This window comes from Oncorhynchus masou, chromosome 15 (genome assembly GCF_036934945.1).
Source record: "Oncorhynchus masou masou isolate Uvic2021 chromosome 15, UVic_Omas_1.1, whole genome shotgun sequence".
Lineage (NCBI taxonomy): Eukaryota > Metazoa > Chordata > Actinopteri > Salmoniformes > Salmonidae > Oncorhynchus > Oncorhynchus masou.
The window spans coordinates 6,997,056-7,017,325 of record NC_088226.1 but is presented as its reverse complement, the minus strand read 5'-3'; the positions used below and the strand labels follow the sequence as shown (position 1 = coordinate 7,017,325).

At 41.4% G+C, this 20,270-nt stretch overlaps 2 protein-coding genes across 2 annotated transcripts in view; one reads left to right on the top strand and one right to left on the bottom strand.

Annotated features, from left to right (window-relative positions):
• Positions 1-2,833: 2,833 nt before the first annotated feature.
• LOC135555228 (melanin-concentrating hormone receptor 1-like) lies at positions 2,834-9,943 on the bottom strand (the record flags this gene model as incomplete). The annotated part of the gene is made up of 2 exons (XM_064987549.1): positions 2,834-2,895; positions 9,391-9,943. Coding segments are annotated over 2 exons (615 nt in total), but the record flags the coding sequence as incomplete, so codon positions are not given.
• A 1,674-nt stretch (positions 9,944-11,617) lies between these two features.
• Positions 11,618-20,270, top strand: part of LOC135555437 (growth factor receptor-bound protein 2) — a 49,708-nt gene continuing 41,055 nt past the window's right edge. Inside the window, exons 1-2 of the mRNA XM_064987847.1 lie at positions 11,618-11,841; positions 13,105-13,391. Of these exons, the coding sequence (XP_064843919.1) occupies positions 13,314-13,391 (78 nt within the window). The 5' untranslated portion in view covers positions 11,618-11,841; positions 13,105-13,313. The remainder of the gene's footprint in view (positions 11,842-13,104; positions 13,392-20,270) is intronic.

Here is a 20,270-nt window from a genome sequence, read left to right as displayed (position 1 = left end):
GTGCACAGTCTGGCAGTCTGACTAAAGTGGTATGAGGAGAGACATCCTCCTTTGTATTTATGAGAACAAATATTTCCTAACACTTTGGATCCTATTATTGGACAGTTAGAAGACAAAATGCATCAATGCAAAAAAATATATTACTAATTACTGTCCTTGAGTAACCTCAACCTTGTGGGTCTATAGATGTTTGGGCCAATAAAGGTGCCAACTGACTAGTCTCTGATCTACCACTGACTAGTCTCTCATTTCCCTATGAACGGGGACACAGGGCAATAGTTTTTAATCTAAACCAGACCTTTTTTACTGGAGTACATTAACCCCTAATTGGGGCTCTTTTCTTGACACATAGTAGCAGTTTACCAGATAACAAGTCAAGAAGAACAAAAAGTAGATTGTTGTAAGAGTGCATTACATCCTGTGCTGGCACCATTGTCATATCCATTCTGGATTCTGAGTGGTAAAATCATAGCTGAAAAATGCCTTTATATATACAATCTAAGCTAGATGCCTTCAATCTCACCAAAATTATCATGGAACCTACCAGGTACAACCCCGAATCTGAAATTGTAATTATTTCACCACTACGGCCTATTTATTGCCTCCCTAATCTTACTTAATTTGCACACACTGTATATAGACTTTTAAATTTGTGTTATTGACTGTACATTTGTTTATTCCATGTGTAACTCTGTGTTGTTGTGTGTGTCACACTGCTTTGCTTTATCTTGGCCACAGTTGTAAATGAGAACTTGTTCTCAACTGGCTTACCTGGTTGAATAAAGGTGAAATAAAAATACTGTATTTGGGAACGTCTTATGTCCGTCCTACATATAGTGTTGGTACATGGAATATTCCTCAACTCCTCAACATATATCATAAATTGCTATTGCAAATAGAGGTATTATGTTCAACAGCTGACATTTTCAGATATTATTTTGACAGACACACTTTGGTGTTTACAATTCGTTCTCGATTGTCATAGATTTGGTGGGCACTGTGATATTTGTGATATGACTTTCTTTAAGCACGTACTGATGAAACTGTCACTTAATATGTTTTTCTTAAAGTCTACAAACACTCTACAGTCGTCGCCAAACGTTTTGAGAATGACACAAATGTTAATTTCCACAAAGTTTGCTGCTTCAGTGTCTTTAGATATTTTTGTCAGATGTTACTATGGAATACTTGTCAGGATTTGGCCAGGGTTGTTCCGGGTTTTGGTCACTAGATGCCCCCATTGTGCTTTTTGACCTTATGTTTTTTCCCTTGTTCCCCATTATTATTTGCACCTGTGCCTCGTTTTCCCTGATTGTATTTAAACCCTTAGTTTCCCTCAGTTCTGTGCTCTGTGTTTGTATGTTAGCACCCAGCCCTAGTGTTCTGTGTATTCTTGTCGATTCCGGTGGATGCTCTTGTGGAATTCTGTTTTTGTTTTTGAGTATCTCTTGAGGCTTTTTTGTGCTATTCCTACCACCTTTTGTATTTGCCATTTTTGTATTGAAGGACTTCTCCTTTTTACTTTATTAAATACACCGTCTTAAGTACTGCTGTGTCTGCCTCATCTTCTGGGTTCTGCTGACTATTCGTGGCTCAGTTGGTTAAGTGACTGTGTCTCACTCCGGAGACCCAGGTTCGTAACCGGGTCCTGACAATACTGAAGTATAGTTACAAGCATTTCATAAGTGTCAAAGGCTTTTATTGACAATTACATGAAGTTGATGCAAAGAGTCAATATTTGCAGTGTTGACCCTTCTTTTTCAAGACCTCTGCAATCCGCCCTAGCATGCTGTCAATTAACTTCTGGGCCACTGATGGCAGCCCATTCTTGCATAATCAATGCTTGGAGTTTGTCAGAATTTGTGGGTTTTGTTTGTCCACCAGCCTCTTGAGGATTGACCACAAATTCTCAATGGGATTAAGGTCTGGGGAGTTTCTTGGCCATGGACCCAAAATATTGATGTTTTGTTCTCCGAGCCACTTAGTTATCACTTTTGCCTTATGGCAAGGTGCTCCATCATGCTGGAAAAGACATTGTTCATCACCAAACTGTTCTTGGATGGTTGGTAGAAGTTGCTCTCGGAGGATGTGTTGGTACCATTCTTTATTCATGGCTGTGTTATTAGGCAAAATTGTGAGTGAGCCCACTCCCTTGGCTGAGAAGCAACCCCACACATGAATGGTCTCAGGATGCTTTACTGTTGGCATGACACAGGACTGATGGTAGCACTCACCTTGTCTTCTCCAGACAAGCTTTTTTCCGGATGATCCAAACAATCGGAAAGGGGATTCAGAGAAAATGACATTACCCCGGTCCTCAGCAGTCCAATCCCTGTACCTTTTGCAGAATATCAGTCTGTCCCTGATGTTTTTCCTGGAGAGAAGTGGCTTCTTTGCTGCCCTTCTTGACACCAGGCCATCCTCCAAAAGTCTTCGCCTCACTGTGCGTGCAGATGCACTCACACCTGCCTGCTGCCATTCCTGAGCAAGCTCTGTACAGGTGGTGCCCCGATCCCACAGCTGAATCAACTTTAGGAGACGGTCCTGGCGCTTGCTGGACTTTCTTGGGCGCCCTGAAGCCTTCTTCACAACAATTGAACCACTCTCCTTGAAGTTCTTGATGATCTGGTAAATGGTTGTTTAATGTGCAATCTTACTGGCAGCAATATCCTATATCCTTTTTGTGCAAAGCAATATCCTTACTGGCAGCAATATCTAATATCCTTTTTGTGCAAAGCAATGATGATGGCACGTGTTTCCTTGCAAGTAACCATGATTGACAGAGGAAGAACACTGATTCCATCACCACTCTCCTTTTGAAGCTTCCAGTCTGTTATTCGAACTCAATCAGCATGACAGAGTGATCTCCTGCCTTGTCCTCGTCAACACTCACACCTGTGTTAACGAGAGAATCACTGACATGATGGCAGCCGGTTTGTTTTGTGGCAGGGCTGAAATGCAGTGGAAATGTTTTTGGGGGATTCAGTTCATTTGCATGGCAAAGAGGGACTTTGCAATTAATTGCAATTCATCTGATCACTCTTCATAACATTCTGGGGTATATGCAAATTGCCATCATACAAACTGAGGCACCGGTTTTTTTGAAAATTAATATTTGTGTCATTCTCAAAACTTTTGGCCATGACTGTACATTTATTCACTATGTGATAGGGTTGGAACCTATATGCTACTTTTATTGTCCTGTAAATGGTTCAGTGCCTATAATTTAGGCTGTGTGTAGAATGGGGCATAAAGGAAATGACCTCTACTAATAAATTACTACTAGATTATGGTGATAAGGAAAACTGCATACACATTTGGCCTGTGTATTCATCTTCCTATAACTAATCATAATTCCATTATTTTTACATAAAAAAGAGAATACTTCAAAATGAGAAGATCCTGCCATGGAAAAAGACGACTGTGTGGACATAAAGTGGAAAGGAGGGGAAATAACTCACATCATGCAGCAGGACACCTTCAGCTGTGGGGTCTTTATAATGCAGGTTTGATAGTTATATTTTCAATAATTAATGGTTAGCTGTTATGTGACAATTAGGTAAAGAAACTCTATGTTATTTTTTTGGTGTAGATGGCCAAGGAAGTTGCACAGAACTTCCCCTACATCCCCTCCCAAATTGATATAGAACCTTCAAAAACACATGGAGCAACTGAGAAAAGAAATGGCTGAGGATATACTAAACATGTCTGGTAATGACATTTAATTCAAAGTAAATGTAAATTCTTTATTTTTGAGTAGTTGTGTGGGACAGCCGTATGTTCAGTTCACGCCTATGATTTCAGAGTTCAACAAAGCCAACAACTGCTTCATGTGTGACACTGATAAAGAACCTGGATGTGGCCCAAAGACTGACTGGGTTAGTCACTTTATTTAACATGTTTATAATCTTTTGACAACAGTGACAGCATGTAAGACAATTTATGATATAACTCAATGGATGGCTAATTCATCATACTGCATTGATATTTGATATTATTTATAACGTGTTACACTCGGTTTTGTTTTGATTGAATGTTTGGCATGCCAACTGAGGTTCCATGTGCTGTAACTAGGAATGAAGACAAAATGGTTCAACAGAGTAAAGAACAAACTAGAAGTGCAGTCTTTGTTGTTGAAAATGTATGCTATACCCCATCCACACTGAAGAGGCTCTGACATGTACATCAACCAGGGATAAAGAGAATGTAAACATGGTGAAATGTTTCATACTTATTTGAAGTTAAGTGTCTGTTGACATGTTGGAAGAGATTAAAGGTCTACAATTTGTTTAATTTGTCAATATTATATTTGTATTCATTGATTTACTGGCCACCATTACTGTGGTTACATGTTCAGTGTATGTATTGACCAGCAACCCCACTGCAGCCTACCTCACTAGCTCCCTCTCCATCCCTGTTCAGTGTATGCCCTCTCCATCCCTGTTCAGTGTATGTATTGACCAGCCAAGCTCCCCTCCATCCCTGTTCAGTGTATGTATTGACCAGCAACCCCACCTACCTCACTAGCTCCCTCTCCATCCCTGTTCTCCATCCCTGTTCAGTGTATGTATTGACCAGCAACCCCACTGCAGCCTACCTCACTAGCTCCCTCTCCATCCCTGTTCAGTGTATGTATTGACCAGCAACCCCACTGCAGCCTACCTCACTAGCTCCCTCTCCATCCCTGCTTTGGACAGTTAATAACATGACTCTCGTACTTTGCCCTTTTCCTTTATGGTTGATATTAACGATGAAAGGAGATATTATCTGTCTCTCTCCTGTTAAATACTGTGGAAAAATAAAAAAACAGGGAAAATAAGTACTTAGAACGAGCAATTATTGTAGATACATTTTAAAGAAATGGGTAAAAAACACTGGACTGAACCCCCTAATTGTCAAACTAATAATAATGTACAACAATATAGAAGATACTTGACAAAGGTTATGCAATATGGGTGTATATCCACTATATGCTTCTAAGGTGTGTAATTGACATGACCAAGGAGCTATTGCAAATTTGAAACTATGAAAAATGTACGTGACACCGCATGATTTTACAGTACACAAACAAGAGTGTGCAATATAGAAGGATAGTCAGCGGACATTAGGTCACATGACCAAGGAGCTATTGAAATTCTACATTTTGAAAAATTCATGTAAAACCATGTGAGATAAAAAAAAAAATTAAAAATGGACAAACTAAAGGGTGTGTAATGTGTGTCTATGCCATTGGGTTAGCTACAACCAGATTTGAAAGTGTTTGGAGTAATGGTTAAAGAGCTATTGAAATGTGAAAAATGTGATTTGTCACTATGTTGACTGTCCCGAACTGCTGTTGGTGGACGTAAGGAAAACTACAGGCGAATATCCGTCGAATATCCAACCTGAAACTGTCTTTACCTCGGGTTCCCAAAAGATAGAATTTGTAGATAATTGGAACTCACCCACAAACAGGACCAAGCCTGGCCTGTTGAGGAGTGACAGACTCCATCCAATCTGGAGGGGTGCTCTCATCTTATATACCAACATAGACGGGGCTCTAACTCCTCTAGCTCCACAATTAAATAGGGTGCAGGCCAGGCAGCAAGTTGTGAGCCAGCCTGCCAGCATAGTGGAGTCTGCCACTAGCACAGTCAGTGTAGTCAGCTCAGCTATCCCCATTGAGACCGTATCTGTGCCTCGACCTAGGTTGGGCAAAACATGGCGATCTCACTTAGCAATCTCACTAGAATAAAGACCTCCTCCATTCCTTCCATTATTGAAATAGATTGTGATACCTCACAGGCAGTTATAGTCAATGAACTAATCACTGTTCATAATCTTGATGTGATTGGCCTGACTGAAACATGGCTTAAGCCTGATGAATTTACTGTGTTAAATGAGGCCTCACCTCCTGGTTACACTAGTGACCATATCCCCTTTGAATGCCGCAAAGGCAGAAGTGTCAATTTCAGTATAGCTACTGTTTACAGGCCTCCTGGGCCATATACAGCGTTCCTCACTGAGTTCCCTGAATTCCTATCGGACCTTGTAGTCATAGCAGATAATATTCTAATTTTTGGTGATTTTAATATTCACATGGAAAACTCCACAGACCGACTCCAAAATACTTTTTGTCCAACATGTCTCTGGACCTACTCACTGTCACAGTCATACTCTGGACCTAGTTTTGTCCCATGGAATAAATGTTGTGGATCTTAATGGACTATCGGACCACCATTTTATTATGTTTGCAATCTCAACAAATAATCTGCTCAGACCCCAAGCAAGGAGCATCAAAGGTTGTGCTATAAATTCTTATACCACCCAAAGATTCCTTGATGCCCTTCCAGACTCCCTCTGCCTTCCCAAGATGTCAGAGGACAAAAATCAGTTAACCACATAACTGAGGAACTCAATTTAACCTTGCACATCACTTAACCAAGAGCCATCACTGCTGCTCGATCATCCTATTTTTCCAACTTAATTGAGGGAAATAAGAACAATCCGAAATTTATTTTTGATACTGTCGCAAAGCAAACTAAAAACAGCATTCTCCAAGAGAGGATGGCTTTCACTTTAGCAGTAATAAATTCATTAACTTATTTAAGGAAAGATCATGGTCATTAGAAAGCAAATTACGGACTCCTCTTTAAATCTGCGTATTCCTCCAAAGCTCAGTTGTCCTGAGACTGCCCAACTCTGCCAGGACCTAGGATTAAGAGGGACACTCAAGTGTTTTAGTACTATATCTCTTGACACAATGATGAAAATAATCATGGCCTCTAAACCTTCAAGCTGCATACTGGACCCTATTCCAACTAAACTACTGAAAGAGCTGCTTCCTGTGCTTTGCCCTCCTATGTTGAACATAATAAACGGCTCTCTATCCACCGGATGTGTACCAAACTCACTAAAAGTGGCAGTAATAAAGCCTCTCTTGAAAAAGCCAAACCTTGACCCAGAAAATATAAAAAACTATCGGCCGATATCGAATCTTCCATTCCTCTCAAAATATTTAAAAAAAGATGTGCAGCAACTCACTGCCTTCCTGAAGACAAACAATGTATACGAAATGCTTCAGTCTGGTTTTAGACCCCATCATAGCACTGAGACTGCACTTGTGAAGGTGGTAAATGACCTTTTGATGGCGTCAGACCGAGGCTCTGCATCTGTCCTCGTGCTCCTAGACCTTAGTGCTGTTTTTCATACCATCGATCACCACATTCTTTTGGAGAGATTGGAAACCCAAATTGGTCTACACGGACAAGTTCTGTACCTGGTTTAGATCTTATCTGTTGGAAAGATATCAGTTTGTCTCTGTGAATGGTTTGTCCTCTGACAAATCAACTGTAAATTTCGGTATTCCTCAAGGTTCTGTTTTAGGACCACTATTGTTTTCACTATATATTTGACCTCTTGGGGATGTCATTCGAAAACATAATGTTAACTTCACTGCTATGCGGACGACACACAGCTGTACATTTCAATGAAACATGGTGAAGCCCCAAAATTGCCCTCGCTCGAAGCCTGTGTTTCAGACATAAGGAAGTGGATGGCTGCAAACTTTCTACTTTTAAACTCGGACAAAACAGAGATTCTTGTTCTAGGTCCCAAGAAACAAAGAGATCTTCTGTTGAATCTGACAATTAATCTTGATGGTTGTACAGTCGTCTCAAGTAAAACTGTGAAGGACCTCGGCGTTACTTTGGACCCTGATCTCTCTTTTGACGAACATATCAAGACTGTTTCAAGGACAGCTTTTTTCCATCTACGTAACATTGCAAAAATCAGAAACTTTCTGTCCAAAAAGGATGCAGAAAAATTAATCCATGCTTTTGTTACTTTTAGGTTAGACTACTGCAATGCTCTACTTTCTGGCTACCCGGATAAAGCACTAAATAAACTTCAGTTAGTGCTAAATACAGCTGCTAGAATCGTGACTAGAACCAAAATATTTGATCATATTACTCCAATTCTAGCCTCCCTACACTGGCTTCCTGTTAAGGCACGGGCTGATTTCAAGGTTTTACTGCTAACCTACAAAGCATTACATGGGCTTGCTCCTACCCATCTTTCCGATTTGGTCCTGCCGTACATACCTACACGTACGCTACGGTCACAAGACGCAGGCCTCCTAATTGTCCCTAGAATTTCTAAGCAGCTGGAGGCAGGGCTTTCTCCTATAGAGCTCCATTTTTATGGAATGGTCTGCCTACCCATGTGAGAGACGCAGACTTCTTTACTGAAGACTCATCTATTCAGTGGGTCATATGATTGAGTGTAGTCTGGCCCAGGAGTGTGAAGGTGAACGGAAAGGCTCTGGAGCAACGAACCGCCCTTGCTGTCTCTGCCTGGCCGGTTCCCCTCTCTCCACTGGGATTCTCTGCCTCTAACCCTATTACAGGGGCTGAGTCACTGGCTTACTGGTGCTCTTCCATGCTGTCCCTAGGAGGGGTGCGTCACTTGAGTGGGTTGAGTCACTGACGTGATCTTCCTGTCTGGGTTGGCGCCCCCCCTTGGGTTGTGCCATGGCGGAGATCTTTGTGGGCTATACTCGGCCTTGTCTCAGGATGGTAAATTGGTGGTTGAAGATATCCCTCTAGTGGTGTGGGGGCTGTGCTTTGGCAAAGTGGGTGGGGTTATATCCTGCTTGTTTGGCAATGTCCGGGGGTATCATCGGATGGGGCCACAGTGTCTCCTGACCCCTCCTGTCTCAGCCTCCAGTATTTATGCTGCAGTATATGCTGTTATATCTGGAGTACTTCTCCTATCTTATGCGGTGTCCTGTGTGAATTTAAGTATTCTCTCTCTAATTCTCTCTTTCTCTCTCTGAGGACCTGAGCCCTAGGACCATGCCTCAGCATTACCTGGCATGATGACTCCTTGCTGTCCCCAGTCCACCTGGCCGTGCTGCTGCTCCAGTTTCAACTGTTCTGCCTGAGGCTATGGAACCCTGACCTGCTCACCGGACGTGCTACCTGTCCCAGACCTGCTGTTTTCTCTCTAGAGACATCAGGAGCGGTAGAGATACTCTTAATGATCGGCTATGAAAAGCCAACTGACATTTACTCCTGAGGTGCTGACTTGTTGCACCCTCAACAACCACTGTGATTATTATTATTTGACCATGCTGGTCATTTATGAACATTTGAACATCTTGGCCATGTTCTGTTATAATCTCCACCTGGCACAGCCAGAAGAGGACTGGCCATCCCTCATAGCCTGGTTCCTCTCTAGGTTTCTTCCTAGGTTTTGGCCTTTCTAGGGAGTTTTTCCTAGCCATCGTGCTTCTACACCTGTATTGCTTGCTGTTTGGGGTTTTAGGCTGGGTTTCTGTACAGCACTGTAATATATCAGCTGATGTAAGAAGGTCTATATAAATAAATTTGATTTTGATTTGATGATGACCAGAGGCCAGTACAAACTGGTAGAGGGTAAACCAGTAGGTGTCAGTGGCTGGATTGGGCAGCAGGAGGGCACAGCCCACTGAGCCGTCACATCGGGGCATAAGGTCAGCATACATCCACACGGGAGTGATGGAGACCCGGGAGAGCACCCACACCAGCCCCACCGCAGCCCCCGCCACGCAGGGTGTGCGCACATGGTTGAAGCGGATGGGATGGACCGTGGCCAAGTAGTGGTCCAGAGTCATGACGGTGAGGATGTAGGTGCTCACTATCTGGCTGTTGGAGTCCAGGGCGGTTATGACTGTGCACATGATGTCACCAAAGCACCAGGAACCGTTGCCCAGGAGCTGGTGGATGAGGAAGGGCATGCCCAGGAGGAAGAGGAGGTCCACTAAAGACAAGCTGAAGATGAAGATGTCCGGCACTGTCTGCTGGGCTCGGAACTTGGTCTTCTTCACAATGGTGTAGATGACAATGCAGTTGCCAATAATCCCAAAGAAGCAGATTACACCAAAAATGCTGGGCATTAGGACGTCGTGGTAGGGCACATCATTTTACGTAAATTTGACAGGAAAAGTACATTCAGTCTCATGTTGCAGTGTCATTCAGACAGGTGTTCGCTTGCATACAGTAAGTCTTGATTTTTACTAACAGTAACAATGTCACTCCTGGCTGCTACATCACAAATATCAAAGACTCCAAACTAATCCTCAGAGATGGGAGCTGCCAACTCATGTGGTGCTGATATTCATTGCTAATTATAAACTGGGTGGTTCATCCCTGAATGCGTTGTATATCAGATGGTATCCCAGGGGAATGACAGAACAGTTATTTTTACTGTTCTAATTACGTTGGTAACCAGTTTATATTAGCAATAAGGCACCTTGAGGGTTTGTAGTAAGTATTTGGCCATATACCACACCTCGGGCCTTGTTGTTTAACTAAACCACACGTTCACATTTAATAATTTCACTCAAATGTATAGTAAAAGTCATAGGACTAAATTCCGAGGATAACATTGAATTCATTAACATTGATTTTACATTAACATTCATGCATGAAATCAGGAAAATCACAGACTACCTGCTGGACTTTCGGATGAGTTGTATGATGGGAGAAACGTCTGAGATCAGTTGTGATTCGATGTGATTTCCATTTCGAAGTTAGACTATGCTCAACAAAAGAATGGGCTCTGAATGAAAAATGATGTGAAAACAGGCAAATAACGTCGGCCTAATTATTATCAGAGTAGACTATAGAAATGGATATTCTATCATCAGTAGGCTATACTATTATTGTTCTGCTTGGCTACTGTCAATAAAACCCACTTCATGCTCAATTAGATGCAGTCGAATAGTGAAATGTATTATTTCATAGTGGCAAGAATTGTTGTAATGACATCAAAAAAATCCTTGTCCTCATCACAGTCTCAAAAAGACAACACAATGCAAAATAATGATAATAAAACTTCTCAGGTGAAACACTTGCAACTACTCAACATTCTTTACAACCCGAATTGTAAATATCTTAGACCCAAAGAAAGGCACGGGCGCCCTTGTCTATGCTGTGCACTGTAATTATTAGTGATGAACCAGGCTCCAATTATTCTAGTACATCAATTAATCAATCAATCAATCAAAGTAATTCAGTGGAGACGGGGTGAATTTGTACAAACTGACCTTTTCCTGCTCCTATTTCCGTAGCCTCTCCTCAAAATCTAATTGGTCTTCTTTTATCTTTACACCAGCAGTGTTGCTAATCAAAGCACTCCCTCACACAAGAATAGTTCTTGAAAGAGAGCCTATGAGGTTTACAGTGATGAAAAAAACGTGCCACAATTTCCAGGATATGGGGACACTGACAATACCTCCAAATGTATCTATTTGTATTCAATTATTCATTTTCCCATAACACCCGGGTGTAAGCATTATTTTTTGTGTGTAGACCGTAGTAGACACCATTTGCCACTAGGTGACGCACTTTCCTATGTTTTTCACCATCTAACTTGCTATGTCACAGAAATGTGTTTTAAATAGTACAACAACACTTTACTCTATATTGCCTATTGCTGCATCAGGCACACCAAAGTTATGTGACAAACAGAGATACATATATTTGCGCTGTACTTAAATAAAATAAAAAAGAGCAATGCAACCACAGAGCTTTATGCATCAGGTGAAAGTATCGCGATAGACGGTCCAGTGGCTCACAGGCGAGACCTATGGGCCGGTCAGACACCCTGCTCACAGCGCGAGGCAGGAGCCGAAGCAGCAGTAGCACCCGAAGTATCTGGAAGGAAGCGGAAATTAACGTCGCTGGCTCGTTCGGGTTTAAGTAAAAACAGACTGATTTTGTACAGTTACCTCCACTAACAAAACTGCAAAGGGTGGATCATAAACATTAAGGGCATTTGATCAAGCAAGAAGTTTACATTTCACAGCTAAACTGGCGGGTGAGTTTTTGTCTCGTTCTACTGAATACAAAGCAAAGGCTAGCCAGCCAGCTACAGTACCCGCTAGCATACGAAAGTATTTACTCCGTTTTTTTAATATATATTTTTATAGCTATAGTACTGTAGCTAGCCAATAGGCCCATCTGCTTGCCATGCAGAAAACTGCGAATTGACATACATAACTGCACACAAACATTTAACCTAAATAGCAAACAAATAACTGTTGGCTAAATAGGTTGGTGCTTTTTAAATTTGTGTTCGTTGTTACAAGTAGCTAGCTAAATAGCCGGCTAGCTTTTTCGTTTTGGCTAGTTGCTAGCTAACGTTAGCTTTCACATGTATAGCGTTTTAACTGGCTCCTAGCTCTAATTCAAAACAGCTGGAAACGGTGTTTCACAGTACAACCAACACAAGTGAATTTATCTACTGTAACACTTTAGCGGAAATGTAGTAGAATTGGCTATGTCACTGGCCATAATGTGGGTACCTAACGTTAGTTAACTGACTTTCCTACAAGTGGAAGCTGTGTCAGAGAAACAAACTGATACCGAGAGTTGCCAGAAACTTCCCATAAACGTGAATTGTCAAATAATAACCTAGAAAGATGTTGTTCACCAACTCACTGGCTAGTCACTTAATATAACGTACTTCGCATGATTGGTAAGTAAGCCTAGGTAACTAGTAGTGACCTACGTAGCAGAAAGTATCGAATTGATGCAGAAATTGTATATTCCAATGCTGGTTTTGATTGTTGTGTGTGTATCAAGCAGCCTAAGAAATGTTTAGTAAACAACGAATCTGATTGGAGAGCTAGTAAACTTCGTATGAGGCATGTTGCACTACAACAAGTAGCTACAGACTTTAGTGCTCCCCCGTTTCTTGACCCAACAATGGCCTGTCAATTGTCAAATCTTGGCCAACCACTAGTGTGGATTTAATTCTGACATTGGTACTTTTAGTTTTGCATTGCCAGGTGCCCCATGTGGATTGAGATTTCACTTAAGGACCAATGGAATGGTCTAAAATGAATATACTCCGTCCACCCGGGGCACCAGCCATCTCATTGCCATTTTTTAAATGTTTTTATCAGCATCAAATGTATCAAGTGCACACCCGAAAGATGTCAACTGTCTGTCTTCATCTCTTTATAAGAACATCTGTCAATTTCAGTCCCATCATCATACAGTGGTTGACCGACACAACATCCATGCATAAACAGAGACGCTAGATATTAATTTGTGGCATGTTTCTCCTTTTTTGCAGATACCTTCTGTTAGCTTTATGTGAGGATCCAGCCCTAAAGGAACGGGTCATAGACGGGAGGAGCGACTCGGAGCAAGCAACCGATCACGGAATACTTGAACTGTGTTTTTATTTTGACACTGCTGGTCTCCACATATCAACGACGGGGAATAAAACAGAATTCACCCTATCAAGTACCCTAAACCCACAGGTATCCAACAACCAGTAACATGGAGGCCATTGCCAAATACGATTTCAAAGCCACTGCTGACGACGAGTTAAGTTTTAAACGTGGGGAAGTTTTAAAGGTAGGATTAGTGCATTTTTTGTCTTCAAATGAAGTAATTGCAAGACTTGGTAGCTGCTAGTTATCTGTTTTAAATTATTGTATAATTCACCTCGTCAAAGGTTGTTAATCTAGAATTAATGGACAAATATGTTTACTGGCACATCAAATTGCTGTTCTGGGAGCATATGCCCTTCAATTGTCAAGAAAAATTACATTTGATTTACACTAACATGTTTTTCTATTGCAAACCAGGTACAATAAAATGTTTGTCATGGAAAATATCAAAGACCTTATTGTCCCACGTCTAGTAAATAACAGCAACAGAACAGCTTATTTGTCAGAGTTGTTGCCTTCTGCAATGTTCTTCTGCACTTTCTTCCATCAGCCCTTCGCACAGTATAGTATCGGTATCTAAAGCTACACCTTATTCAATGAATAAGCCAACATCATAGTACGTTCAATACAAGGTTTGGGCCTAGTAGAGTGATGGGGCTCAACACAGGGAACTCAAGGGATTTGCGGATGGGTTTATTTCACTGTGTTGAAATGCCAATCCTGCAACTTCTCTAATCTGACACAACCTGGGGCCAATGGATCACTTCAGACAGCCATCTTACTCAAAGCCTCACTATCAGGCTCCCTGAAAAGAGCTCAGTCCATTTTCAGAGCTTGATCATCATGGGACTGCAAGATATTAGAAAAAAAGTTTATGAAAGTGCTCTGGGATTTAAATGTAATCATCATAATCCCTTTGAATGTCAATGGGTTTTAGGTAAAGAGGGGGTAAATTTACCGCCTAAGCACACCAGCTATCATATGTTTTATCTGATTTCCATTTCAAATGATTGTGTGTGTGTAGCAAATGGAGCTAAACCTCTGTCTTGCTAGCAATGACAGGTTTGTAAAATTCTGTACACTTTAAATCCTTTGAACTATTTATGGCATTCTGTGGTGTTTTGTGTGGCTATTAGCAGTCCATACACCCCATCACAATGCCCCATGCACTATTTGTGTATAAATGTCAGAGATATTTTCCCCGCTGGGACACTTTATGAACATAACACACCAGTGCAGACCGTCCTTCTTCATACACCCAAAGCAATGTGTGTTGACAGGCAACAGGTACCCACCCGCCTCTCATACAGTTGGAGAGGACACTGCTTTTGAAACAGTATCAGTAGTTATATCCCACTTATTTTTAAAACCCACCCAGTCTCTTCAACATGAGTCACACTCAGAAAATATGTTCTTGCCTAGCTAATTTATGGGTTTTAAAGCATTGTTAAGTAATGCTTTAAGCTAGTTAAGCACAGTGGTCTCTTACACAAGACCCCTATAACCACAGAAACACAATACTCTTCATTTCAAATCTAATGTTATTTGACATGTGCCGAATACAACGAGTGTAGACTTTACCGTGAAATGCTTACTTACAAGCCCTTAACCAACAATGCAGTTTAGTAAATAGAGTTAATCAAATATTTACTAAATAAACTAAAGGGTAAAAAATCAAATGAAAAGTAACACAATAATGAGGCTACATACAAGGGGTGCCGGTACCGGGTCAATGTGCAGGGGTACAGGTTAGTCGAGGTAATATGTACATGTAGGTAGGGGTAAAGTGACTATACATAGATAATAAACAGCGAGTAGCAGCTGTGTAAAAGCAAATGGGTGGGTGTGTCAATGTAAATTGTCTGGGTGGCCATTTGATCAATTGTTCAGCAGTCTTATGGCTTGAGTGTAGAAGTTGTTAAGGAGCCTTTTGGACCTAAACTTGGCGCTCCGGTACCGCTTGCCGTGCGGATCAGAGAGAACAGTCTATGACTTGGATGACTGGGGTCTTTTAGGCCTTCCTCTGCTACGCCTAGTATTTAGGTCCTGAATGGCAGGTAGCTTGGCCCCAGTGATGTACTGAGCTGTATGCACTACCCTCTGTAGCTTTAGGACAGGTCCAACTCTGGGGTGACAAGGAGTAGACTAGCCAGAGAGAGACTCCCGTCCTTCCTATCCTCAGATGCCAGCGTGGTGCTGGGCCCCTGTGATACAACCCTTCCCCAAGCCCCCAGCAGCACCGACCTATGCATAAATATTAATCAGAGGGTGAGGCTGTCGAGCAGCTTGATGGCAGAACTCAAAGTCTGCAGCATAGCGATACTCTAAAATTCCTGCAGGAGTTGCGTAAGCCACAGGCTAGACCGCCACATTGCCTCGGCACCATCATCGACAGAGATCAGAGAAAGACCCGTGGAATACTGGTGTGAGCAAAGAGACAGAATTCATTTTGATTGCATGGGCATCTAAAAACCATGTACATGAAAGGTTCTCCCCCCAACAGTTTAATTTCAGCCCTCATCTAAGTGCTAACTTTGTAAGTAGGTCCTGCCATATGAGAATATGTGTCATTATATCTGTGGTAGAAATTTTACAATGGCCTTGTTTGGGAGCGGCCTTTCCATTCTGCTTCCCTTCATCCAGCCCTCCGTATGTGTCAGTAAGATCTTGAGGGGTTCTCTCATGTCTCGTGAATATCTTTACTTATAAATGAAAAGGATTGTATGCAGACGAGGTGCAGTCAACTTAGCTTTTTAGTCTCTGGCAATGTATGAATTAATTTTGGCCTGTTTTTTTGTCTTCGTATGTGATTTGCTATGGGGTTTTGAAGAGGCCTTATCTCACCAGGGGACTATGGGGGAGAGAGGGCTCAAAGTAGAGCTACATATAAGGGTTCTTTATTAAATTTGCATATCAGATGAAGAAAAAAGTGATCTCAATTTTCACATCCAGAATCGTAGTGTTTCTCTGAAAGAAGTTAACTTCTAGAAGTAGACAGCACGCTACCCAGCGTGAAATGTTTGTTTTTTTGGGAGATTCAGACAGTCTGTTTTTTTTAACCCTTCCAAATCCATTTTTAATACTTGATCACATCAGATCCTCAACACCGAGAAGGACATTGTCAGCCTGTTTACCTTGCAGAGACATGAGTTTGAATGTGAAAGGAGTATGCACTACCAGAGCATGGGAAGGTCTAGGGTTCATTGTCCTAAAGAATCTCTTTAAGTAAGTGCTTTTGGCTAGCCCCTCCTGCTCTGTCCCTGGAACCTTGCATCTCATAATCCTTTCTCTGTGTGCTGCCTTTGTTCTTTGGCTGACATGTTTTGGATCCAATTCCCAGGAATCATCAGGGGGCCCTCAGTAGAATGATTGGTGCATCTCACTTACGGGTGAATTCCATTTGAATTCATTCACTTAGACAGCATCCCTTTTGATTTAAGCAACATTTTCCATACATGTTTGCCCATTTTACATACCGCACCATGAGACATCCTTCATTACTGGAAAAGATAAGCAGTTGAATTTGATATAATTTAAAATTTCCAGGGGTGCCGCACTACTATGCCTGAACCGGTAAAACAACATATTTCACTGCACCTATCCAGTGTTTGTGACAATAAAAATGTATAAACAGGGTTGTCAAACTATTATAATTTCTATTTAAAAATATATATATATAAATGCAACAATTTCTATGATTTTACTGAGTTACATTTCATAAGGAAATCACTCAATTGAAATAAATAAATTTGGCCCTAATCTATGGATTTCACATGACTGGGAATACAGATCTGCATCAGTTGGTCAGACACCTTAAAAAGATAGGGGCGTGGATCAGAAAACCAGTCAGTATCTGGGTGACCACCATTTGCCTCATGCAGTGCGACACCTCTCCTTAGTAGAGAGTTGATCAGGCTGTTGATTGTGTCCTGTGGAATATTTGTCCCACTCCTCTTCAATGGCTATGTAAAGTTGCTGGAACTGGAACACGCTGTCATACACGTCAATCCAGAGCATCCCAAACGTGCTCAACGGGTGGCATGTCTGGTGAGTATGCCGGCCATGGAAGGGCTAGGACATCTGTGGCGTTGTGTGACAAAACTGCACATTTTAGTGTGGCCTTTTATTGTCCCCAGCACAAGTTGTACCTGTGTAATGATAATGCTGTTTAATCAGCTTCTTGATATGCCACACTTGTCAGATGGATGGATTATCTTGGGCGGCAGGGTAGCCTAGTGGTTAGAGCGTTGGACTAGTAATCGCAAGGTTGCAAGTTCGAATCCCCGAGCTGACAAGGTACAAATCTGTCGTTCTGCCCCTGAAGAGGCAGTTAACCCACTGTTCCTAAGCCGTCATTGAAAATAAGTATTTGTTCTTAACTGACTTGCCTGGTAAAATAAAGGTAAAATAAAATAAAAATCTTGGCAAAGGAGAAATGCTCACTAACAGGGATGAAATACACATTTGTGCACCAAAATTTGAGAGAAATAAGCATTTTGCATGTTGCGTTTATATTTTTGTCTCATTTAAATAAAAATAAAAAATATATTTAACTTCTTGAAACTCCCCATCCCGGATCCGGGTTTGTGACTAAAGCCTCAGGCTCATTAGCATAATGCAACGTTAACGATTTCTGAAAATCGCAAATAAAATGAAAATAATGCGTCTGCTCTCAAGCTTAGCCTTTTCTTAACAACACTGTCATCTCAGATTTTCAAAATATGCTTTTGAACCATAGAAATTTACTAATTTGTGTAAGAGTATGCAAAGCTAGCATAGCATTTTGAGTAGCATTTAGCACGCAACATTTTCACAAAAACCAGATAACCAAATAAATAAAATCATTTACCTTTGAAGAGCTTCTGATGTTTTCAATGAGGAGACTCAGTTACATACCAAATGCACAGTTTTTCCTGAAAGCGTCTGTGTGTAGGAGAAATCGTTCCGTTTTCTACATTGCGTCTGGCTACCGAAACGAACCGAAAATTCAGTCACCTACAACGTAAAACTTTTTCCGGATTAACTACATAATATCGACCGAAACATGGCAAACGTTGTTTGGAATCAATCCTCAAGGTGTTTTTTCACATATCTCTTCATTGATATGCAGTTCGTGGAAGCTTGCTTTCCTCTCTGTATCGCATGGAAAAATACTGGCAGGTGACTTTTGCGCACCAATTTCGGCGCAGGACACCGGGCGGACACCTGGTAAATGTGGTCTCTTATGGTCAATCTTCCAATGATCTGCCCACAAATACGTCACAATGCTGCAGACACCTTGGGGAAACGACAGAAAGGGTTGACTCACTCCTCTCGCATTCACAGCCATATAAGGAGACAATGGAAAACAGAGCCTCAAAAATCCTTGTCATTTCCTGGATGCCATCTCATCTTGGTTTTGCCTGAAGCTCACGTTCTAGGGCACGCACAGAGAATATCTTGGTATTTCTGGACACGTCAGAGTGTTTTCTTTCGAATGGTATCAATTATATGCATAGTCGAGCATCTTTTTGTGACAAAATATCTTGTTTAAAACGGGAACGTTTTTCATCCAAAAATGAAATAGCGCCCCCATAGATGTAAGAGGTTAAAAAATTCCATAATTTTTTTCCCCATATTTGCTTGTGTTATAGCTTAGACCAGGGCTGCCCAACCCTCTTCCTAGAGATCTACAGTCCTGTGGGTTTTCAGTCCAAACCTAATTTAACACACCTGGTTCTACTTATTAGCTGCTCAACAAGACCCTAACTAGCTGAATCAGATATGCTAAATTAGGGTTGGACTGAACCTTCAGGACAGTCAATCTCCAGGAAGAGGGTTGGGCAGCCCTGGTTTAGACCCTATTTTATATCTGAGGATTTTGTGTTGTGTCTGCCATCGGTTGGGACAGAACATGCTCTTGGATACAGGGTGGGTTTCATTTCAATTTTATATAATTAATAGAATGGACCTATCTCCTCAGACCACTGCAATTAGCTGGTACACCATTGCAATTGATATTTAACTCATACCAAAAAGATGGCCACCTGTCTACCCACTGTTGAATGTCAACTTAATTGGGTCATGTATATTCCATTATCTATATTTCTATGAGTTTAATAGGTTTTCTATGGAAGATTGACGGTATAATTGAAATCAACTTATCTTCCCATTCAAGTCAACATTCTCTGTGTGGACCTCAACCATCTTTGTGGTACCATTTTGAAAGTTGAAATGTTATTGGCATTTTAGTACATTTATCAGCCAATACATTACACCCACCCTGTATTCAAGAGTATGTTGTCTCAATCGATGGCGGCACAACACAACCTCAGATGTAAAATAGGATCTAAGCTACAACATGTGTAATATGAAAAAATTGGTGCGGAAATTGGTGCATTTTTAGATAATTGACTTTTTAAGGTTAACCTGTTGAAACTCTGGGGGCGCTATATCATTTTTGGATAAAAAGACGTGCCCGTTTTAAGCGCAATATTTTGTCACAAAAAGATGCTCGACTATGCATATAATTGGTAGCTTTGGAAAGAAAACACTGACGTGTCCAGAACTGCCAAGATATTCTCTGTGCGTGCCCTAGAACGTGAGCTACAGGCAAAACCAAGATGAGACGGCATCCAGGAAATGAGCAGGATTTTTGAGGCTCCGTTTTCCATTGTCTCCTTATATGGCTGTGAATGCGAGAGGAACGAGCCTGCCCTTTCTGTCGTTTCCCCAAGGTGTCTGCAGCATTGTGACGTATTTGTAGGCATATCATTGGAAGATTGACCATAAGAGACCACATTTACCAGGTGTCCGCCCGGTGTCCTGCGCCGAAATTGGTGCGCAAAACTCAGCTGCAAGTATTTTTCCATGGAATTTAGAGAAGAAAGCAGGCTTCCACGAACGATATATCAATGAAGAGATATGTGAAAAAACACCTTGAGGATTGATTCCAAACAACGTTTGCCATGTTTCGGTCGATATTATGGAGTTAATTCGGAAAAAGTTTGACGTTGTAGGTGACTGAATTTTCGTTTCGTTTCGGTAGCCAAATGTGATGTACAAAACGGAGCGATTTCTCCTA